This window comes from Gobio gobio (genome assembly GCF_949357685.1).
Source record: "Gobio gobio genome assembly, chromosome: 16".
Taxonomy (NCBI): Eukaryota; Metazoa; Chordata; class Actinopteri; order Cypriniformes; family Gobionidae; genus Gobio; species Gobio gobio.
Window position 1 is genome coordinate 31,318,102 of NC_137109.1, and position 25,377 is coordinate 31,343,478.

General features: G+C 37.8%; 1 protein-coding gene across 2 annotated transcripts in view; it reads right to left on the reverse strand.

Moving 5' to 3' along the window:
• The window catches only part of gria1a (glutamate receptor, ionotropic, AMPA 1a), a 91,509-nt gene that overhangs the window by 39,415 nt on the left and 26,717 nt on the right, over window positions 1-25,377 (reverse strand). For both annotated transcript variants that reach the window (XM_079839704.1, XM_079839705.1), the window contains exons 4-9: window positions 22,578-22,762; window positions 17,365-17,418; window positions 4,360-4,518; window positions 4,030-4,197; window positions 2,968-3,072; window positions 2,123-2,233 (exon numbers count right to left, since the gene is read on the reverse strand). In XM_079839704.1, the coding sequence (XP_079695830.1) occupies window positions 2,123-2,233; window positions 2,968-3,072; window positions 4,030-4,197; window positions 4,360-4,518; window positions 17,365-17,418; window positions 22,578-22,762 (782 nt within the window). The remainder of the gene's footprint in view (window positions 1-2,122; window positions 2,234-2,967; window positions 3,073-4,029; window positions 4,198-4,359; window positions 4,519-17,364; window positions 17,419-22,577; window positions 22,763-25,377) is intronic.

A 25,377-nucleotide genomic window follows, 5' to 3' on the forward strand; every position in this document is an offset into this window, starting at 1 on the left:
CAGATAAGAAATAGTGGTTTGTTAGAACTTGGTGAACTTGACAGGTTTATTTTCAGTTGACTTTTCTTGAGCATCAGGGACAGACCTGGCAATCAATTGTGTAGAAAGTGTAGGGTGATTCTATTTGTGGAAATTCTGTAATATGAGTTAGCAGTTCAGTTGTGATATTTCAGAAAGATTGGACATCCTGAGGAGATTACAACACAAACAGCACCTGAGGCCCACCTGACAGCTCACTCAGTAACAGGACTTTCCTAAGGAGCTCACAATGAACAAAATAACAAGAGAGCATAAAGAGGAGGGAGATAGAAAAATAGACTGAGGTGACAAAGAATAGAAAATAACCACTGGCTGAGCAGCATAGGTTTGATACTAAAAGCAAATAGAGCCACTATTATATACTTATATAAATTATATAATTTATATATATATATTTTTTTTTTTCAAACAGCTTTTCCAGGAACAAACCTCAAGATGCTAAATACCTGAAAACTGTGTCATATCTGCAAATATTTCAGTATAACAAAATATTTGAACCCAACTGTGCTGCAATACATCTTAGAAACAGACCTGAACAGCGGCACCACATTACCTGCTAATGCAGACCTCAGAGATGGCCTACAGTACATGCTGTCTTTCAGAGAAACAGATCATTCTTTAGAGCACCCGTGGTGATGCCACTATTCCCAGCCTCTCTGATAAACAGTATCTGTAGGACAAACAGGATAGCTCCGACTATTTCCTGCAATCCATCCTATACCCTTGTGAGCGCTTAGCCCCTAACCAACACGCTGATCCATTACTGTTTTTTCCCTCCTTATCATCCATTCTCCCCACGTCCTTCCATCAGGAGGCCAGTCCACTCACTTTGCCCTTTCTCTGGCTGGGAGAGAGATGGGCAGTCCACATATGAAAGGTTAATAAATGCCCTCTGAAGCCTAACTTGCGACAGAATTGCTAAAACGCAGGCTAAGCCCAAAGATCTCTGCTGAACGAGGATAAAGAAAAGGAAAATTAATCTTTTGTCCACTGCAGGCAATTCAATCCAAGGGTCCCCTTTAAGTATAAGATGAAAACACTGTGACTGGCGGAGCAATAATGTCTCATTTACAGACAGAGCACAGAAGAGCCTTCATGCTTTTATCTGCACAGAACAGCATTACCGTCATCATACTGAGGGATAAAAACATGGAGGTGATGCATCAGCCATTCTAAGATATAAAAAATGGAGAAGAACAATCGTGAGATGGTGGGCTGTGTCCAAATTCCTGTATTTTCAGTTGACCATGGGGCGCCATAATGTGAGGGAAGATTAGGAAGATTCTAAGGGCCCTGGTCAAAGGGACTTGGACTCTGGACCACCCATTGACAAAGAAATTCGATGCACTGATTTCTATTCAGACATATTTTTAAAATGCAGTTTATTCCTGTAATGTCAAAGCTGCATTTTTAACAGCCATTACTCTAGTCTTCAGTGTCACAACCTTCAAAAATCATATGCTGATTGGGTGCTCAGGAAACATTTATTTGATTTATGTAAAGGGGCTTTAGCACTGGGTAGTTGAACTTAGTTATAAGAACTAGCTACCAGGGTGGTTCCCCAAGAACTAAATGTTCTCCTAGAGTCATTTTTCTGGTTGCATTCACATCGCCAGTAGGAACTCTGTTGTTGTGACTTTTATTTTGACAGCGCGGCGGATATTTATTTTGCCCGTGCTCCCATGCTCAGTCTTCATTAGTTTATGATCTGTTTAACAGTCCTGTCTAATATGTTATTAGATATACTGTTATACAAAGAAAGTAGACATTATATGAAAAAGTATTAGTGTTTGCCCCCTCAAGGTCACGTTGGATTTTCTCCTTAGCGTAAAGTTTAAGAGGTCCATCTATCACTGTTTGTAGAATTAGTTCATGGAATAAATATAGGCTATAATCTGTGAGTGTACACAGCTTTTTAAAAATGCCAGGTGCTGGTGTTTCGCGTGCTTTTGGCCAATCAGCATACACTTATGTCACTGGTAGTTTCTATTGTGCTGGGTTAGACCCTACTCTGAAGTAGGAGCTCATTTTAAACCAGCACAAGTTTAAACCAGTAAATCACAAAAATTATTTGAAGACATACCAGAATAGTGGTTACAATATATGTGCGGTTCTGAAGTCCGGAAGTCTCATTACTGCCTGGGATGTAGGCCGCTGTGCTCACAAATTTCTCATCTTCATTCCAGTAACCCACCTGAGAAAAGATCAAATCAGGGACAGGAACTTGAGCATCATCAGAAACCTTTCTGAGATATCCCACAGGAGACACTACATGCTCATTTATGGCTCATTTCCACCGAGTGGTACAGTATGATTTGGGACGATTCTTGCATTTCCACCGCCAAAAGTACCCTTACTAGATAGCCATGGTGTATGAAAGTAGCATTCAACGTCAATCTTGTTTAAAGAAGAAAGCAACACAGTAAACAACAATGGAGGAAATACAGCAGATCTTGTTCTTGTTTCTCGGCACATGAAGTCACAAGAAGAAGACAAGGTTTTTTTGAGCAAAGCCTGCAGGCTGCAAGGAATGTCATTCTCCTTGTAGCACATGCAAGTGACGATTCTCTTTCAACCAAATCAATGTTCTGCAGTGAGTCTAGCTCCACCCTTTAGGTACCAGACTACTGTGCTAGGTACCTCCAATGGAAGGGTCCCAAAAAAGTGGTACAGTTCGGTATTTTGGTCCCATTCACAACTTCTGACAAATCGAAACCATACTGTACCTTACGGTACCATACTGTTCCTTACCGCTCTGTGGAAACGAGCCATTAGTTATGAAAGAGTAATTTGCTGAAACAATAACCATACTAAAGCCTGTGAATGTTTCATTTAAAGTATAAGTGAAAAAAATCCATCTGAAAAGTTAGAAACAGTCTGTCACATCAAGAAGCTTCCTAATCCTTTTCCTGATATTTAAGTACTTACTTTCTTTGGTCCCGTCGGCCTGAGCTCCATCACACTGACAGTGTAGTTTGTTCTTCGTCCTTTCTCGTTAAACTGAATGTGTCCCGTTAAGCCGTCAATCCGAACCTGAGAATTAAACACAGAGAAGATGACAGTCTTTCTCTTTCTTTCTTTCTTTCTTTCTTTCTTTCTTTCTTTCTTTCTTTCTTTCTTTCTTTCTTTCTTTCTTTCTTTCTTTCTTTCTTTCTTTCTTTCTTTCTTTCTTTCTTTCTTTCTTTCTTTCTTTCTTTCTTTCTTTCTTTCTTTCTTTCTTTCTTTCTTTCTCAAGTACTCCTCCCCAGAAGGGTGTACATCTCTCGCAGCGCCTCTTCTGTGTGTACAGTACAGAATGTCTCCCAGGCCGAATGATGGAGTTAATTGACCGAGTTGAACATCAATCTCCACGGCCTCCCAGCAGATGGACCAAATTGCCTCAGTCCAGCACACATCAGACTCTCATCAGACACAGCTGTGGGCAACTGTGAGTCTACCTCTGCAAGAAGAATGCTACACACTGAGTTTACTACATTGCTTGAAACTCCTCACGCTTATAATTAAGTTAAGTGAAATGGAGAATCGGATGATATGGCTGGAAGAAAATACCAATGTGTTTACGACTTCTCTATTTCTACATATTTCCAATAAGTCACATTTGGTTTCTGCTAACAAATTCTGCACTTAAATATTCATACACTGCCCAGAGCGAAGAGACAAACATCTGCCTAAGGGTAACACAACAAAGCCAGGTGTTCTTCCCCTCTCTTTGTAAATATAACTTGTCATGTGTTGTTAAGACCAGCATAAATGTTTATCGCCAACAGGCTTTATTATCTGCAGTGTCACATTTGATTGTGATGGTCTCTTTGGTGAATCAATGTGAACTTTATGAGGCAAAATAAAGATATAATTTGCTTATTGGGGTTTCATTTTGTGCACTCAGAATAGATTAGAACCAGTGTCAGTCTTGCAGATGGAGTTTTTATGTTTGTGAACAATGTGTTCTTTCAAAAATAGTCTTTGTGCAGTCCCTACAGGGCAAGATACCTGCTGAAGTGCTCTCTGAATATCGATGCCCTGGCCCCAAGGTGCTGGTGGGTTGGCCAGACATTCTCCAGCATTTCCACGGCGAGATATATCTATCCTCTGCCTGCGGAGGTTCTGGAAGGCTGTGGACATGACTTTGACCCCATCATATGTGAGAGCTCCAGTGTACTGCATAGAGAATTCAGAAAGACATATGAGAAGTAAATTGAATGTATTTAGTGTTATGCACATTGCAATATACACATTATATATTTAATCTATATACAACCAAATTTTTTTGTATTTCTTATTTGTCAGGTTAGAATCCATTATTTACATTGAGTGCCTCACCTTCAGTCCTCGCTTGGGGAATTTGGCATCTTTGTGTTCAAAGTCCATCCACTGCTGCACTATCCTACTGACATTAGGGTTTGTGTAGTTCACCAGCTGGAAGCCTGTCACATTCGCCTCACCCTTTTTAAACTCTGTCAAGTCGATGTCCAGAAATCCCTACAGGAGAACAGAGAACATGTTAGCATGACATACTGTGATTTGACTTACAGTAAAGCACAGAGAAGTTTTCCATAGTCAAGAAAACAAGAAGATAAGAATCAATTTCAACCAAATGTCAACCATTAAAGGCAAGTAATTGACTAATTGGAAACCAATCTGACAACGAACCCCCTGCGATTGTTACAAAAAAACTCGAAGACCTCGACAAGAAATTGAGGTTGAATTTGCAGCAGAGGGAGTAATTTCCACTGTAATGGTCAAATGCAGCGATAGAGCATGAGGCCGGGCATGTGGAGTGCTGTTAAATGTAATTCAGGGTTTAAAATTATAATGGAAAGAATGGTTGGGTCAATCACTTAATTAAAAAAAGGCTAATCCCTCCCATCCACTGAGGCTGGTTATCCAAGAAAGCTTGGTTGTTATCTGATGTGGTACTGGAAAATGCAGGAGCTGTGAAACGGAATTTGAAGTTAAAAAAACAGTGGCACATTATGAGAGTTTGCTGGAGGTTTGTCTTTAATCCCAATGGCTCTACCCAGTAATTCAAGGACTTTTCCCACAATCCAATCAGCTGAGTAATCACACTCTCCGTACCTGAGATAATACTGAACAGAATCTAACCTGAAGTATTACATGGAATGTTTCATTTCATGAAGCCGTCAATTTACTATGTTCAAATACAAATGTGTGGGTACTAAAGATCTGTTTGTGTTTGGCTCAACAACAAAAATATGTTGGTGTGTGTGTGTGTGTGTGTCATACTCAGTTATGAGTGTAATAGCCCTTGTCAAGCTGTAAGTGTGTTGATCTTTGATCTTTTATCCCTTAACACGCTTGGTCCCCCAGGAGCAGTAACATGTCCCTGTGTGCCCTGGGAACATCTGCTCTGTAGAACAACGGACACGACTCACTACCCTTCTAACATGACCTCACGCTTGTGTCTTACCTCAATTACCCTCACACACACATTAAACAAATGGTCAGGAATATCATTGTTTTTTATGTCAGTCAATATAATATAAATCTTAAAGACATTTATTACATTTGACAGTGTCGACTGGGCAAATAAACATATTACGTTCTGACATCCTCACTGACAGGCAAAAATTAAATGGCACCGCAGGCAAGTCCCATAATTTAAATATGCCGGAGGAGGGTCTGTCAACCTAAACATTTCCACACACCCCCGAAAAAAATATCCCTTTGCTATATATATATATATATATATATATATATATATATATATATATATATATATATATATATATATATATATATATATATATATATATATATATATATATATATATATATATATATATATATAATAATGAAATTTATTCATGGAAAGCCCCTTGAGATGCAGCATCTCGTTTTCAAGGGGGACCAAGAACATACAACAGATACAGTGCACTCAATACAATACAAAACAAACAAAACATTACAAGGCAAATCTGCTCAAAGATCCCCCCTAACCCTCCCAGGACCATTTCAGAGTATACAAATGTTTACAAAGACAGTTGTTTCAGGAACCATAACAATTACAAAAACTGACTTTCAGTTTTTAAGAACAAGATATTTCAAGAAACCATTACAATTAAAAGCATTTACAATCAGTTTTCAAATAGTTTAACAAAGAAGTTCTAAAGGAGCTTAAAGTAGTATTAGATCTCACAGATGGAGGCAGATTATTCCAGTCTGAAGGAGCATTATAACAAAAGGACCTCCGACCGACTACTTTGCACATAACAGGGACAGTAAAAGTCAGACATTGAGAATGTCGAAGAAAATAAGTCGGATTATCTGAAAAGTCTGAAACTTTTCAGATATGGTGGTAAGTTCAAATAGATGCATTTAAAGATAAATTGAAACCAGTGATACTGTCGTCTTTTATCAGGCAGCAACCAGTTAAGCTGATTATATAATTGGCAATGATGAGTTCTATATGGGCACTTTAAAATGAACCTACACAGATTATTAAATAGAACATCTAATGGTTTAAGATATATATTGTACGTGTTTTGATAAACTATATCTGCATAATCAATAATTGGTAAAATTAATTGGGTAATTATCTTTTTTCGTACTCTAAATGTAAAACAATTTGATGACCTGTATAGAGGCATTAAACAAGAGTATGTTCGTTTTATTATGTAATCAATTTGTGGTTTGAAATTTAATTCTGGATCAAGCCAAATTCCCAGATATTTAACAGAGGTCTCTTTTGTCACTGGAGTACCATTATCAAAATACAGGTTACGTTCAGCAGATTTAAGAGAATGATTAGTACCAAAGAGCATACATAATGATTTTTTCATATTGAGGTTTAAGAGGTTACTTTTAAGCCAATTTTGAACAGATTTAAGATCTGTCTGTAATTTGTTCTGAAGAAGAAATGAGTTGGAACTTGAAAAATAGACAACAGTATCATCTGCATATAAATGTACTTGACAATTATTACACACTTGCGGGAGATCATTAACAAAAATAGAAAAAAGAAGGGGGCCAAGGATAGAACCCTGTGGCACACCTTTTTCCATAATACATTCGTCAGACTGTGCATCTTTAAATTGAACAAACTGACGTCTGTTATGGAGATAAGCATTAAACCATAAGAGAGCATTTCTATTAAAACCTATGGATTTAAGCTTGTCCAGGAGCAAGTAGTGATCTACCAAGTCAAAAGCCTTGGAGAGGTCAAGAAATATAGCACCTGTACATTGGTTCTTGTCACAGGAGGAGAATACATCGTTAGTGAATTTAAGTAAAGCAGTAGAGTGCCCAGAACGAAAACCTGATTGTTAAGGAGATAATATGTTTAATTGATTAAGATATTTATATAATTGTTGATAAATAATCTTTTCAAATATTTTGGTAACTGTACAAATAATAGAAATTGGACGGTAATTACATAAATCTGTATTGTCACCTCCCTTAAATATTGGAGTTACTCTTGCTGTTTTCCAAACAATTGGAATGGAACTCATATCTAAAGACATATTGTACAAATCAGAAAGTGGATGTATTAATATACTGGATCCAAGTTTAAGAAATTTGGCTTCCAACCCATCAGGTCCAACACTACCATTTTTTAATTCAGAGATGGCTTGAAATACTTCAGATGGCTGAATTCTAGAAAATGAAAAGGATCCATCAGTTTGATTTGATGAACTAGAAGAAACTAAATAATCAGAATATAGTGAACTACTAATTTGAGAAAAATGTGTATTAAATGCTTGAGCGATCATAAGAGAATCAGAAATAACATTATCATTTACAGTAACGCTATTAATAGAGTCATTATTTGATTTATTAAGGAGGTGATCTAGATGTTTCCAGAACTGTTTCGGATTATTCCAATTTTGACTAAAGGTATCCTTGTAATAGTTAGATCTTGCATTCCGAGTTTGTGTTTTGCAGTGGTTCCTAAGTTGTCGATATACTTCCCGATCAGTAGGGTCTCTAGATTGTTTACATTTTTCCCACGCTCGATCACGTTTTTTAAAAAGGCATATTAAATCAGGACTAATCCATGGGAGATGTTGACCTTTCACACGAATCGTTTTAAATGGAGCATGTTGATTAATTACATTGTTAACTTCAGAATAGAAGAAATCCCATGCATTCTCAACAGAAGGAATTAAATAAAATCTAGTCCAATTAATATTAGCCAGGTCATTTATAAATTGTTCAGTATTTATGTTTTTGCATTGTCTGACTTTAATATATTTGGGTGGTAGTTTGGGTATTTTAATTTTCCACACACAGAAAACAATTTAGTGGTCACTAAAGCTGTCAGACAATATACCCGATGTACTTATTCTATCTGGATTTGTAACTAGTATCCAGTCAATCAAGGATGACGAACAGCGACCAATTCTGGTTGGTTCTTTTAATAACTGAGTGAAATTGGCACTTGCAATCATATTTCTGTCTCTCGAGGAGGAGCAGTGAAGCCAATTGCAGTTAAAATCACCAAGAACCACCATTTCACTGTTTTTTCTGAGAGAATTAATTGTATTAATAATTGACTTAATTGAATCAGATGAAGCAGATGGTGGTTTATAGATATTAGTTATAATTATATGTTTATTGTCATGGAAAATTATTTTTTACAATAAGTGATTCAAAATTAACCGGCTCAACAGTTGGAATGAGAAGTTCACCTGTTAAATTTGTAGAGTTGGAAGTCGGGATTGATGTATATGCGTCTGCCTTGGAAACTGAGCTCTTTTTTCTCTCTGGCCAAACGCAAGATTTTGACTTTATCCTGGAAGTGTAGAAACTTTACAAGGATAGGCCGTGGAGATCTCGCATTACTTATGGAGCTGTATGTAGGAGAACGATGAGCCTTTTCAATCACTGGCGGTGTGGGAAAGCTGTCACTGCTGAAAAGGTGGCGTAGAAGCTGAATTATGAAGCTTGCCGTGTCGGTGCCTTCACTGTGCTCCGAGACATTATTGAAGCGAAGATTGTTAACCCTGCTCCTGTTCTCGGCCTCATCGGCTTTTTCCTTCCGGTATGTTCTCCTTTTCAAGCGCAGCAACTCGCTTAGTCAGATCTTCGATGTTACATTCATTGGCACTTACACAATGCTCTAACTCTGTGATTTGGTCACATAGTTTAGATAATGACCCTTGTATATTGTTTAAAGTAGTCTGCACAGGTAGAATCATATTGTCAATATGGGCAGTCGTTTCCATTTTGCTTTGTTTTATGGCACCCAAGATTGTTTGGAGGGAAAACTCACGTTGATCCATATTCTCCATATTCTCCATTGTGACAGTGTTTGATAGAAATTCTTTCAATTGTTGATAGAACAGACTTTTAGGTTTAACTTTAGGTCACATGAATTTTATAGCACCTACTCAAGAAGTCAAGTTATTAATGCAGCAGGCTGAGACCTTTTGGAGCTCTCAGTCAGTAGCGGCCATTATGTTCAGTTGATGGTTATGAGGTTGATATATATAAAATGTATTTTTCAATTAAAGAAATAATGCTTTTATTCAGCATTAATCATGTATAATGTTACAAAATATTTCTATTTCAAATAACTGCTGTTCTTTTGAACCTTAGATTTATCAAGGAATTCTGAAAAACAAAGTATCACTGCTTCCAAAAAAATAAATAAAAAATCAGCACTCATTTACAAATTTATTTAACTAATAATAATAAGAAATGTTTCTTGAAATTTTACATTGAAGACAGGAGTAATGGTTGCTGAAAATTAATCTTTGCCATCACAGGAATAAGTTAAAATAATAATAAAAAGAAAACTGTTCATTAAATCGAAATAACATGTCAAATTATTGTGTTTACTGAATTTTTATTTAAAAACAATGAAAAACCTTACTAACCCCAAATATTTTGAATGGTAGTGTATGTTTAATGGTGGTGTATGTATAAAGACCCTTTTATACAAAAAAAAAAATCTCATTATTATGTATGTATAATTTTTTTTATTTTCTTTTACAATTTTTTTCTCTCCAGACCCCTCAGTGTCCCCTGGGGGGGATTACAGTAAAAAAAAAATCCAGACCAATATAAAAGTCTCTCTACTGGAACCTACCATTCCACTAGGACAACTCAAAGTATCTTGTAACGTCAAATCAATTCTTCGAGGGAAGTGCTATCACATGGCTGGCCTCAGGGCTAAAGCATCACGCAACCTCGTTTCACAGCCTCATCACTCTCTCCGGTGAGAGTGAACAAGGCAATCAGAGATACACAGGCTGTCTGCATCACTGCACATATTATGCCATGCTGTTACTGAGCGCACAACTGGGACGCATGTCATCACAAGCTCTCAAGTCTGAAACACGGCACATTCTTCCCTCAATCAACATGACTACAGTCTTTGGAGGCAATCAACAGCTCATTCACCTAACAAATGTATACTACATTAAAGGAGAAAACAAAGTCAAGCAGTTTGCAGAAAGAATCTTTCACTGATTTCAAAAAGCAAAACTCTCATGGAGACACTTCAGAAACTCTCATATCACAAAAATAAATGGTCCACATTTCTAGGTGATATATTTTTAATCATTCCCAACTTTACCTTTATAGGGACAGATACATTCAAACATCTCACCTATATGAACCAAAGATCAATGTCTTGGAACACATGGACTAACCACTAGCTCATAGGTCCAATAATGGTTACCATAGCCCAAAACACGCAACAACTATATTGAAGCAGTGTTGGTATTGTTAACTAAAACTATTCAAATAATTTTTAGTAATTGAAATAAAGATGTAATAAAATAAGAAATAAAATAAGATTAAAAAAAATTAACAAAAACTAGAAATGTTCAGCAACTAAATTATATACGTTTAAGTTGAAATAAAAGTTGAAATTTAACTTGAATTAAGTTAAATGATTTAGCTGGAGTAAGTAGACATCACAGTAATAGCGATGTTTGCCTTGAATTGAATCTGCCTGGTTAAACAGTGGACTCTAGGAAATGTCAGATGTCTCTGATTACAACAGCAAGTTGCTTTCTGAAGCTCTGCACCCACTCTCTCATGATTAGCCTGGTCTCTCTGGGGATTTTTTCCCGTTCAGCAGCACGTCTTTTGGCATTCCTTCTCATGTCAACTATCTGCTCTCATAGCAACAGTGACATCCTGTTTCCTGGAACAGGGCACCACTGAAGATGTCCTTCACTTGTATGTGACTGATGGAATTGATTACAGGTTTTTGAAGGATTTCGTCAGTTTTTGCCAGTCTGGTTCTCTTGGCTCAGCCTAATTATTCTCAATTTCAGGCGTAGGCGGTCCTCCCACTCTAGAACTACAGTTAGGGCTCTTGGCCATCTGATCCTACACAAACACACTGTAAACCAAGTGAATGATTTAAGAAATGCAAGATTTTGGGTAAAGACACCTGTATTCTCATTACAAGTTCTCAAATCACATCAGTCAAGCACAAGACTCGAGAACTGCAGTCAAAATGTGAGATATTACATCCCAACATCCCGATGTTGGGATTTCTGGATATAAGGGACACGTCTCATTAACACGCATTATGATAACCTGCACAGCCTCTGTCTGTGTTACACCATTACGGGCCAGTTGTTTAAATCGGATTGGATCAAATCTTGAAAATGGGTTGTTCAAAAGAAGAAGGAGAAAAAAAAAAACCTGGAATCAGATTAGATCACAAAATCCAATTTTGGTTTTGATCGGGATCAAATTATCAGCTTATGTTGTTCAAAATGTTTTAGTAAGATTGGGATACCTTTGATCCAAAAAATACTGATCCCAGCAGAAGGGTGGATTTCAGGAACAAAAATGTAACAAACTTTAAACTTTAAAACACAAAATACATTTGCATCTTGTAATATACACATGTTTTATTTTGCTCTTGATTAGTAACTGTAAAGTAATAATAGTACAGATTAAGGGGCAATATGTAGGATTTTTGCAGTAAATACCTAAAAAGCACTAGGCCAGTGTTATATATTTTGTTCAGTTGAGTACTTACAATATCCCAAATGTTTCCAACTATTTGTAAATCGTGAGAAAACTGCGATTTTAACCAAGGAACCGGTGTCATGAGATATCCTGTCCCCGTGTGAAATAGTGTCCGCTTGGGACTCAACGTGGTAGTTGTTTTAAATGCCTGATCAAAAGCTGTTATCGTGTAATTGATTGGTATAATGGGAGCAATAACATGCCTAACATACTGTAAATTATTTCAATTGATAAACTAATAGTAATAATAGTAATAATACAAATACAGAATCATAACATAGTGTATGTACCTATAATGTAATAAAAAAAAATCCATAATATACAGAACAGGTGCACAAAATAAATACAACAGGATTTAAAAAAAAAATTGTATAAACAGTAAAGCTGGCCTTTTAAGATGTAGAGTAAGTGCAACCGTGGTGTATAAACTAAGCTAATCGGGTAGCTGTATGCTATGCTAGAAGGTACACTAACTAAAAAAACATTAAGAACGAGATATGCTTGATTTCACAACTTATAGCTTTAGTTATATACTAGTATATGAAACATATAATTTGCAAGACGTTAAAGGGTTAGTTCACCCAAAAATGAAAATTATGTCATTAATTACTCACCCTCATGTCGTTCGACACACGTAAGACCCCCTGTTCATATTCGGAACACAAATGAAGATATTTTAGTTGAAAGCTGATGGCTGAGAAAGGCTTCAGATAGGCCTCCATTGGCATTCAGTACATTTACACTCCCAAGACCCATAAAAGGCACTTAAAACGTCGTTACAAAGTCCATCTCACCACAGTGACTCTACAATAATTTTACGATGCGACGACAATAGTTTTTGTGCGCAAAAAAAATCAAAATAACACCTTTATCCAACTTGTTATTGTCTTCCGTGTATGCCTCCACGACGCATGCGCGAGAATATGACGTAGCGCCGGCGTTCGGGAATCCATGAAATGCACACTTTAGCCCGATTTTGAGAACTACGCCGAGACCTAAAGCACGATCAATGTAGAATGCAACAGCTTAGACACGCGCGTCTTTCTCTGCTCGTAAACAAATAGCTTCTGGGTCATGTGTCCGAGCGCCGGATCTGCGTCATATTCTCGCGCATGCGTCGTGGGGGCACACACGGAAGACAAGAACAAGTTGGATAAAGGTGTTATTTTGATTTTTTTTTGCGCACAAAAACTATTGTCGTCGCATTGTAAAATTATTGTCGAGTCACTGTGGTGAGATGGACTTTGTAACGACGTTTTAAGTGCCTTTTATGCGTCTTGGGAGTGTAAATGTACTGAATGCCAATGGAGGCCTATCTGAAGCCTTTCTCAGCCATCAGCTTTCAACAAAAATATCTTCATTTGAGTTCCGAATATGAACGGAGGTCTTACGGGTGTCGAACGACATGAGGGTGAGTAATTAATGACAGAATTTTCATTTTTGGGTGAACTAACCCTTTAAAGACTATTTTAACACAATTTAAACGACAAAAATCAAAACGTGATTTTGTAAGAATTGTTATCAGGCTCTGAACAGATTACCCATTAAAAGTTCTTTCAGCCAATAGAATTGCTCTGGGGTCCTAAGCGGACACTATTTGACAGGGGGACAGGATTTCTCATGACACCGGGACGTGTAAGGGAATCGCCTGTTAATGGCGTCTGTGTTACCCTTTTACTGCCGTAGAAACCATGGCAACAGATGTGGATAACTGCATGACGTCTAGCGGCACGCTGTTGTAGTTTCATTCAAACATTGTGGACCATGGCAAGCAGACTTTGGAACAAAATGAGAAATCAAAAGAGGACCAGTATCGACGTGGCGTTTTCGAGATGGTGAGTGCTTCGCAACAAACTTCGACTTAACAGAGATGCTGCTCTTGCATGTTCTTTATTAGACAGGTTAGCAAATGTCACATAAAACGAATCAATGTTATGCTCAACACGATGAAATATTAGAATATCATTCATCAGTATGATGTTCTAATTTTAATGTAGCTTACTGCTAGTCTCTCTCATTCAGCCAACAAACCTGTATGCCTTAGGCCCTGATCAGACAGAACGCGTTTTTCAGGTTTGAAAACGCGAGGTGCACCACACTGCCTTTTTTGGTTGACATTTTTTAATTTAGAAAATAGCAGTGCGCTGCGTAAAAAAAAAAAAAAAAAACTCTAGGCAACCCCCGAATCAGCTGTGCTGTCAGTCTAATCGAGATAACGTCACCTCAATGGAAGTCCCGCCTCTCCATTCATCCGGTTGGACAATGCGGAAAAAACACGATGACGTCGGGCGCTTTTAAGTTAATAAAAAAAAAAAAAAACTGTTTTATTGACACATTGTACAATTGGATTAGATTCACACACAAGGTTTCGGATTTGATTAACTTGTATTTAGTATTGATTCATTTGGGGCCTATCAGCTACAGTACATAGCTAAGGAGCCCCTAAGAGGACATGGTGGTGGAAAAAAAATATGCTTTTGCATTCGCTCGCAAAATGTTTGCATTCCTCTGAGAAACGTAGTGTTTTTTGCAAATGAACACAAAAGCATTATCAAATATTCCTCCCATCTTATATTTTATTTCTTCACCATGTCCCTTTAGGGGCTCCGTACATGGCAAATTTCCTTAAAGAAAAAAATATCTCTCTAATAATGCATTAAACTAGGGAACCCCATTTGGTACATCATTATAACATTAAAGGGATAGTTCACTCAAAAATGAAAATTCTGTCATCATTTACTCACCCTCAAGTTGTTCAAACCTGTATGAGTTTCTTTGTTCTGCTGAACACAAAAGAAGATATTTTGAAGAATGTTTGTAACCAAGCAGATAGAGCAACCATTGACTACCATAGTAGGGGAATAAAATACTTTGGTAGTCAATGGTTGCTCTCTGTGCTTGGTTACAAATATTCTTCAAAATATCTTCTTTTGGGTTCATGAGAACAAAACTCATACAGGTTTGGAACAACTTGAGGGTGAGTAAATGATGAATGAACTATCCCTTTAAGAAGTTTTTATAATAACATTACAATACATTTTATAATTATGCTTCTACTTCAATTTTTTTTTTTAATATAAACATTTAAATGGTGGCTGTCATAAAACGGCTTTAGGACCCACTTTACTACTATGTACTAACATTTTAATTAATAATTTGATACAACACACTTATTGTGTCCATACATGTTTTTACATTGTACTTACATTTTTTTAATTACCTGTATGTAATTACATCTGTAATTATATTCTGTAGTTACATTTATTACACTTTTGACACTTCCCTTACACCTAACCCTACCCTTAAACTTACCCATACCACCACACCTGTCCCTAACTTTACCCGTATCCCACCTCAATATTAGCAAAAAGTGTTTTGCAAGTACATTGTACTTATTTTTGATGGAAGTACATAGTAGTTAAGGTCACCTAATATAAAGTGGGGCCCGGATTTATTCAAACATGCATTAAATATTGAAGAACTGGTTAAGTAAAAATAGAATGGATATGCAATATAGTGCATATACAGCTATGGAAAAAATTAAGAGACGTATTAACTTCATTTTTCTAGCTGGCTAATGAGTTTTTGGACATTGAATGGCTTTTCTGAGGTAAATGTGATGTTATATGACATTGTTTACAAGCTGTTTTATTGATATCTTGCCGCAGTTGAAGAGGGATTACATGTGACATGATTTCTGTTATTTCTACTATATCTTTCAACATACCTTCTGATGATCATTCATGTTTATTTAATGTTGTAAGTAAAGCAGAAGAGATGATCGGTTCATGAATCATGTCACGTGCGCTCAGCACTGCCGCTTCGCACGCCACATTAATGAGCTCCAAAAAATTGCGACAGCTGTTGTCTATGGTCTCAAGCCAGTCTATGGGAAATGAGCCCATTTTTGATTCTTGTGAGGTTTATTGAAAGAGACCTGACATGAAGGTCAAGTTTGGTAATTCATACTCGGAATTTGTGCTCTTCGTTTAACCCATTCAAGTTAGTGAACACATGTTAGGAGCAGTGAGTAGTGAACTAACACACACTGTAAGCTGTGAACATACACACACCCAGAGCAGTGGACAGCCATTTTTGCTGCGGCACCCAGTGAGCAATTGGGAGTTAGGTGCCTTGCTTAGGGGCACCTTAGTCGTGGGTATTGAGGCTGGAAAAGAGCACTGTTAATTCACTCCCCACCTACATTTTCCTGAGGATCTACATTTATTGTCAAACCCACAACCTTTGGGTTAACAGTCTGACTCTGTAACCATTAGGCCATGACTGTTGACTATTGTGCTTGCAATTTCACCCATTATTGTGTGCAATTTCACACAATTTCATGCATTAGAGAATTGTGACCCAACCTTAACAGTCAAATACTGTGAAGAAAAAATATTTTACAGTGGTGCTAAAGATGGAAAGGTCATGGAGGAAACACTGGTACAGGGAACCTCCTAGCTTTTTATTATGAAAGTATTCGTTTTAAAACCTAATAACAGGAGCCATGCATCCTCTAAAAAAAAAAGACTTAAAGTAAAATATTAATATTTTTAAGAATAAATAGCTGGATTTTTGTTCGATATTTCCCCATTCTCTGATGTACCTGTAGCAGGTGTCCATATCTCTCAACTGAGTGGATGGAGTTGTATCTTTTTCCGCTTGGTGTCCCTGTAAATGTGGTGCAGTGAGTTGGTGATGTTACTATAGAAACTAGCCTTCACCCAAAAGGCTTGGACACAGAGGGGAGTCTTACACGGGCATGCACTCAGATACAATGCACACACAGACGCACACACACACACACACACACACACACGCACATGCAAAAACAGTGTAAATAGAATTGAGCTCCCTGACGTAGGACACTGGGAGTAATTTGCTCACTTCTTAAAATTTGGCCATTATGGAAATAGCAGACAGTTGCAAATCTTTCTTTATTGCTTTGCACCCTTTATCATTTATCATTTACAATTACATCTAACAAACCGGCCAGACCGGTTTAATTTAAAATCCTCAGCAGTGTGCCGTCCAGGAGCACACCACAGCATATTAATGCCGCGATTATCATCATTTCTATTTAAATCAATTTAGCCCCTCAATTCTCATATGTTGAGCGCACCTAAAGACAAATACTGCAGAAATCACTTGCAGGTTTTCATATTCACAGAGCAGTTCTCCAGGCAACATTTATATAACATCTCATCTGTTAGTCATTGTGAACAGCTTCTTACGATTGGTCAGTAGTGGAAAATATGCAAATCACCTGTAATATCAAGAGTAGCAGTGGCATTTGAAAGCCTCATGCTGGGGTTTAGTCATGAAATCTCTCGTAGTGCTGAAATTAGTGTTTTTTTTTTAGCTTACCAGGTTTGCTAGGATGTAGTGGTAACTCTTCACGTTCTTTCCCAGCTCGATGATCTGAAATGGACCAACAAATAAGATGAAAACATCGGTCAGTATTCATTTTAGAGTACACATCACTATATAAAACCTTTTTATGACAGTAAACCCACAAATATCGATAAATATATTTGTTGTATTATCACACATAACTGCAAAAAAAGCATTGGATTTAATCTTTCACTGCAATCATCAATTGAATCAGTAGGTAGTTAATGTGTAAATGAGCATGTGTTAATCTCTAATCTGAGAAATGTGACTATATTGCATAAAGATAATAACTCTTTCCCCGCCTGTGTTTAAAAAAAAAAAAAATGTTAACAGGCACCACCAGCATTTTTGATAATTTTCACAAAATTTGAATGGCCCCCATAATATTTTGTTGTATGAACATCTGAACATGCAATACATTAAAGGTCCCATGGCATGAAATTTCAACATTAATATGAGTTCCCCTAGCCTGAATATTGTCCCCAAGTGGATAGAAATGTTGATCGGTGTAAACCCGAGTTCTGGCTGTCTCTCTCTGCCTTTGAGAAAATGACAGGCCAGACGAGCCAATCCTGAAGTCTCCTGGTTTGACGTCCAAGCAGGAGCGGTTACCTCCCTTTCCTCCGCCCAGAGAATCTGGCCCGCCCATGCAAACACTCGAGAGATCATGGGTTGTGAACGAGTGAACGCTGGCAGTTTCTCAGTGTTTGGATGTACAAATGAAAACCTAAGTCTTTTTTCAGTTCCTTCTGATCTGTGATCAGTGATTTCTTATGTGTTGCTAATTATTTATTATTCGTGCACACACTGCGGCTTCTCTCTCCCGACAGAACGGTGTTTTCTATCTTGTGAGTCAGTGTTTTTGTACGTCCTCGTTGCGTCTATCTGTTCTAAAATGTGCATACAGTCGTTTCTGCTCAACATTAGCAGAGTTACATCCTTAGATATAAACCTCACACACGCCGAAGCTCGGGCTGCACTGGCCCGGCCTTCAACATCCCCGACCCCCAGTACTGCATCTGGCCCACAGCGGAGGCACCACACGCGGCGCGAGATTAAGCAGAAGGGGGGTAAGCGTGAGCATATCCGGGCTAGGCAGCTATCCCCACAATAAACTGGATTACATTCGATTACTGCGTTGTTGTGTCTTTGTTTGCGCTGTGTACTCAATGCGAGTGAACGCTGGCAGTGACGGTTTTCATATGATAGGAAAATATCTAAAAAATAATGCTATTATCAACACTTACTCGTAACTCGTTCATCTGGACAGCTGTAATGGTACTTTGCATGTGTTACAAAGATGGTAATAATGATGAAGACGGACTCGGTGTGACTGGGACTCGTGTTTATTCAGAACTCTCAGATACAAACACAATAAACTCGCGCTGACTGACAGCGCTCTCATAAATCAGTAGTTACTATAAATAACTTTGTTAGAAATCGCTGAGCTCAGTCTCTGGTACATTAGTGATGTCCGGTTCGCGAACGATCTTTCTTTTGAACCGGTTCTTTTTAGTGAACCGAATCAGTTCACCAAATCGGACTGAATCGTTCTAAACGGTTCGAGTCTCCAGTCAGCGCTGATCCATAATTTACTAAAGTTACTAACTTTCTGACATAAGTGACAGCCCCTCCGACTAGAAATAGACTAATAACCTGCAGTATATGCTGTAACTACAACCGTTCACCGAACTGAGACTGACAGAACTGATGTGAAGTGAACTCAGGTCCATCCGTCTCTCTGGCAGCAGCTCGTGCCTGCTCGTGCCTCGTAGACCTCGTTAAACCACGCCCCCTCCGCTCATTTCGAATGCAAAGATGTCAGCCAATCACAACAGTGGGCGTTTTTACTGAAGTCTCACAGCAGACAGGTCTCTTGAAGCAAGGCATTCAGCCACAGGGCAAACAGCAGTATAGAAAAAATGCCTTTTATTTCTAAATTATGACATTTTATGATGTAAAAATCATACTAACAATATAAGTACACCTCAGGAAACATTATAAAATAATAGAAAAATGCCAAGCCATGGGACCTTTAAAGGAAAGAACAGGGCCTCTGCTTTTAAAACAAACAAAAAAAAACATTTTATTCTAGCTTAATGCATTCTTTTTTATCAAAAGCTGAGAGAATCCCATTTTTTTTGTCAAAGACTACAAAAATCAAGAACGATGATCAAAACAGAGATGGAGTAGATTGAGTCCATCAAAACCCCTAAAGCTTGCAAATTCCTATAGCTCGTCCTGGGTCGACATTTCTTTCAGTAATATTAGGCAGTTTTGCTTTATATGCTGTTTAATGTTGATGATTCCATTGTTTAACATATGCATGTGCTATGCATATATGCTATCGCTTGTTTCTGTTTCTTTTCCACCTGTGTTTTAATCTGGAGATTCTGTACTAATTCATTGAAAACACGGAAAGCCGGAAAATTCCATCAATGGCAGGGAAAGAGTTAAGGTATTCTAAAATACCTTGAGCTAAAATACTTTGAAACAATACGTATTGTGAAAAGCGCTATAGAAATACATTTTACTTTATTATTATTATATTTATTATTATTATTAGAACACCCAAATTAATAATAATTATTATCATAATAATTGTTACTGAATAAAAAATATAAAAAATACTGTTCCTTTACTTCAAACAGTACACACCAAATTTAAGGTTGATAAATAATGATAATTATAATTTATAAAAACAACAACAACAATATTATGTATTTATTAGTGTTACTTTACCTCAAAGAGTACACATCAAAGTTATAGTTTGGATTCCTAGAAAACGCATGAGCTGATAAAATGTGTACCCTTCATCACTTTGTCACAAAGTCACTTTGGTGAAAATGTCTGCAAAATGCTTAAAACATGTAACATTTAAATAACACCAACAGCACATGTCCTCTAAGCATACACCCACCAACCTCCATAAAAGGAGTACAAGCCTGGGCTTTTATCTTTCACTGAGTTCAGGGTGTTTCAGAATCAATGTTTTCAGAGTAACAAAGAGGAGAGGAACGAAGATTTGTGATGTGCGTTTTCTTTTGTGTGGCTATAGAGATAACAAAGCCTTTGCAGGCATGAAGAGTACAACAGTGGTGAAAAACAATGAGTCATACGCTGACGGGGGAGGAACACATTAGCAGCGCTCTCAATTCTGTTTGGTACACACTGACCGAGGGTCATAGCTTTAACCTGTGTGGATGTACGCGAGTGCGTAGTGTGCAATTTCAATGAGTACCAAAGACTTGGACACCATCAAACTGTTATGCTGTTCTATGGCTTTAAATAAAGAAAATAATTTGCATGTACTAGGGATGTGCAGGAGAAATGGGGTGCTCAGATATAACAAGGAGTGATTGTGAAGACACAATTCTGTGAGCAAAGTGTATGTATGTGAGTAGATTTTCACTCATACAAACTTCTCTTATGAAGCTGTGAAAGCTGACATTAGCTCGTGGCCATGACAGACAGTAGCATTAGTTATTAATGGTGACCCCAGTAAGATTTCATCCGGCAGGCCAGCCCAAGGCAGGGAACACTCCTGTCAAGGACATAGCTTGGTCTTCTTGTGTATTCCAATGCTGTGATCAACATTAATGGGGCATTAAATGTAATGGGCATTAAATGTAAAACTCACTGTGACATTGTTCCAAACATGAATTTGAATATGAATTTTCTTCTGTAAAACATAAAAGAAGACTTTGAGAAATGTCTCAGTGTTTTGACCAAGTCAAAAGTAACCAAATCTTCAAAATATCTTGTTTTATGTTCCGCAGAAGAAAGAAAGTAATTCAGGTTTGGAACGGGACGTTACATTGACGTTACATGAGGATGAGTAAATTATGACAGAATTTCCATTTTGTGTGAACTATCCCTAATGCAGAACACAGGAATGAAAGAGAAGCCTTCTAAAACAAAACATTGTTTTGTGGCTAGTGGCCTTTGGTCTGTTAGGGTACGGTTACATTAGCAAAAATCCAGCAAGATTTTGTGAGCAAAAGAGGTCTGTTGTCCACTGTCAATAGTGTAGTGATGCATGTAGCACCGCTTACAGAGAAATAACTTTAAAACCAAGCAGCTTTCTGTTGCTTAACACTGTGCTTTTGCGTGACCACAAGCAAAATCTGTGTGTGGAACTCCCAATCGCATAGATTCCTTTTGAAACCACTTCCTCTCGCAAAACTTGATAAATGTGACTGCACCATAAGCTTGAGGCAATCTATATGATAACGTTCCCAAACCTGTAGCAGATGATCATACTGGAAAGTGGACTAAAATAATGATGATTCATCTCTTACTAAAGGGGTAAACTAACTGTGTTTGTCAAACTACTGGGGTCTTTGAAATAGGAAATATTCTTAACTAAAAAGCTCCACACAACATCTTGCATGCTAAGAGAGCGATGAAAAACATGCACAAAGAGTTTTTCCTCAATTAATCCGTCTGGCCCCCGGTGTTAGTGGAAGAATGCGAATTAAAGTGGGGGGAAATTACACCAATGTTGTTTAACGGTATGATTGGTGGACGCATGGTGATGGATGATTGCTTTCAGAGAGGAAAAATGTGTCTAGACATGCTGTGCAAATTGCCACCAAATGATGCAACAGCCTTAACTGTGGGCACTGTGCTATCAATAACACAACATGGCCTGTTGAGGGTCTTCTGTTTGAGTCATGCAATAGAGGAAAAGAGGAAAAGGGAAGAAAAGACACGCTCTCATTAATTACAGTAACAGGACGCTTCCTCCTCCTACAGGCAGTAGAGAGGTGACAGAGAAAGTGACACGTCACTATGGCTCCGCTTCCAACCCTAAATGTCAGCCCAGTGTTATTTATCTGCTCCATCCTTGGCGCTCTATGAGAGAGAGAGAGAGAGAGCATCTTGGGGCCTGTTGCACAGACCCCATCTAATAAGAGTGGCCAGAGGCTTCATCCAAGTACTCAATCTCAGAATTGCATTTTAAGTTAAGTCATCTGTGCCTGCTGATGATAACTGTTACGGTTATTAGCGGCAATTCCGATGATTAACTAGCTGTTTGACTTGGTTAAAAGACATATGGGGGGTCTTAATGTACATTTAAAGCAAAGAACATGCTCCATTTGGATTTAAAATTTGAATTCCAAATTCATTTGAGGCACCTGACAGCATGTATGTCTGTAATAAGACTGGCGAGAGACAATTACCTTCTTCAGGATGGAGGTGAGCCTCTCCAGCTCACAGTCAATGATGATCTGGCCCTCCTTCCTTTTGTCCAGGTCCTGGAACACTTTGAGGAAGGATGCTTCTGTCATTGTCTCCACGTTCACGGAGGTCACTAGCCAGTTATGTTCTGCTGCTGTGTCCAGAACCTTCTGCAGAACTGCCAGTCCTTGAATACAAATGAGAAGCACTGGGTTAACAGAACTCAAAGTTAAAAATTTTTTTTTTAAGTTAATAAACTCTACAATTAATTTACTAGAATTTTTTATTTTAATTGTGCATTTCACAAGCAAACTAACTGCACTTAACTTGAAATATTGAGTAAACTAACAAATTTGGAGGAAGATGTGACACTTAATGTGACAAGTTGTGTGAAGTGCAATGTGTAAACAATGACATGTGATAGTATGCCTATAAGGGTGACCAGATTTCTCATGGTGGAATACAGGACGGGACGGGAATTCAGGATCGTGCGCAGTCTGAGAGCGTCTGGTGTGCATCGTTCAGCATGATACCACATTGAGTTTTTTCATAACATACTGCACATAATCATTGGATAAACTCTTTTTGAAGATCCTCGTTAAATGTAGACACACGTTTTATTGACATTCGCGTCTGACTAGATCTCCGCGCTCAATATCCCGCCTTCACCTACATGCAAGTTAATCGATAACGAATTGTGATTGGATGGTAATTTTGTTCTTCAAACTATACTATGACGAGATTGGCCCTTTGATTAGGCATGACAAACGACTACTACTTGCTTTTATGTGACCACCTTGCAAAGACAATTTAGGTAATAAGAAATACAGGACAAAACAAGATATTTTTCATAATAAGTCAGGAAACCAAAAATAGATCTGAAAAACAGGATGTCTGGTCACCCTATGCCTAAGCTAATTCATTAAGAAGTCATTCTAAAGCAGCTTGAGAGCTTGGAGGACTATAGTATCGACTATAGTTATCTCTAGCCATCTGAATGCCACTTTATTGGCTGTGAATTCAGAAAAATCTGCCAGGAAGATACAGAACAGTAAAGATTGAGAGCCACACTGTTCACAGACAGGAAATGGGGTTCGATTAGTGAAGACATTGATCTTAGCATAGGATTCACAGACGGTGCATGCTTGTGCGCAACCCCTAAAGGACAAATCAGCTTTCTCCCCAGACACCAACAAAAATCTCTCTAGTTCAAAAACAGTGTGCTTAGTAGCCATTAGAGCCAACGATATCAACTTTTTGGAGCAGCCTTCAGTAAGAACATATCACAGAGTGAAAGTGTCTACACATAACACAAGCCGCATCTCTCATATACGAACTGAGCAGTTCTGAAGGATTATATGATCCATACCATGATGACAGTTAAAAGCACAAGCATACATGATTGCTCTTATTATGCTGCTGCTGAGAGCAGCTTATGCTTCTTCTGCTCTAAGTACTTCAGCACCATGGCCAGCTCCTCCAAACTCATCAAACACTCAACTGCATGCTTTCACAGCCATCTTTGCTTTTTGCTGTGTGAGTATGTCACACCACAAGCCCAAGTTTATCCAGTAATCCAGTTTCCTGACTATGAAAGTCTTTGGCTTCCTGTAAATTGTGCCACGCTCAACAAAGAGACATAAATACGGTAACTCCCCTGTGTGCATTTATATGGGAAATTGTTTATGAACTATTTAATGGACTTTGGGTGCTGTTCAAAACATAAAACAAATCTAAGTAAAAAAAAAAAACAAAGAAAACGCAGACACTTGAATTTTACAGCCTTTGTTTAATGCAATACCACACAGCTGCTGCATGAGCTGTAATTAAAAGGAGAGCAACAAGGATGCACGCTTTATAATTTATGGAACCAATGGATCCCGCAGCAGTGATAACCGGAATAAATATTTCATTTATGGGGTGGGATGGACCACAAAATAAATCACAGGAAACTGCGACTGTGCCAGAACTGTGTCATTCTGTGCCCTAGACACTGTTGACTACAATAAGGACTACAAACTCAGATGTTAAAGGAATGAAAATTCAGTCATCGCTTATTTACCTTCACACCATTTTACCTCAACACCATATGACTTTATTTAATTGTGGGATACTAAAATGAGAACTTTTGGTCAATGATGTGATGAAAAACATACTGTCAGAAAATTGTTAACTATTATAAAATTAAAGAAAATGAAATGGTCCCAAATTTAGAACCTCCAAGTCAGGAATACATGCCCTAAAATGAAACTTCAGTCATTGCTTATTCCAAAACTGTATGACTTTCTTTTAATAGAGTTGTGCAGGTACCTTATTTTAAATGGCTAAAACAAGCCATTACTGCCGTCGGTGTATGAATAAGTGAGTGAATGGGTGAATGTGAGGCAATATGTAAAGCGCTTTGGATGACCATGGGTCTGTTGAAAGCGCTATATAAATGCAGTCAATTTACATTTATTTACAAAGTCTGTGGTGAACACAAGCTCAAAACACTTTCACATTTTATTCTACGACATAAAATACATCAGTATCACCCCGGTCAAGTGTCTAAATGGGACTACAGAGGCTTTAAACGTCATCACGCTAAAAAAGTAAGCACATTCCGCTTTTACAGACTCATTGTACTTATAATTGTACTCAAACGCTCTGGCAAAATGTTTTTAGATAAAAACTGAAAGGGTTTTTCATGAAATTACAATGAACAAGGACTGTGGTTTTCAAGCATAAAACCTTGATGTATACCCTAACTCACCTTTGGCGTGTTCATGAGAAAGGTAGCGTTATCCAGTTTGCGAATGAATT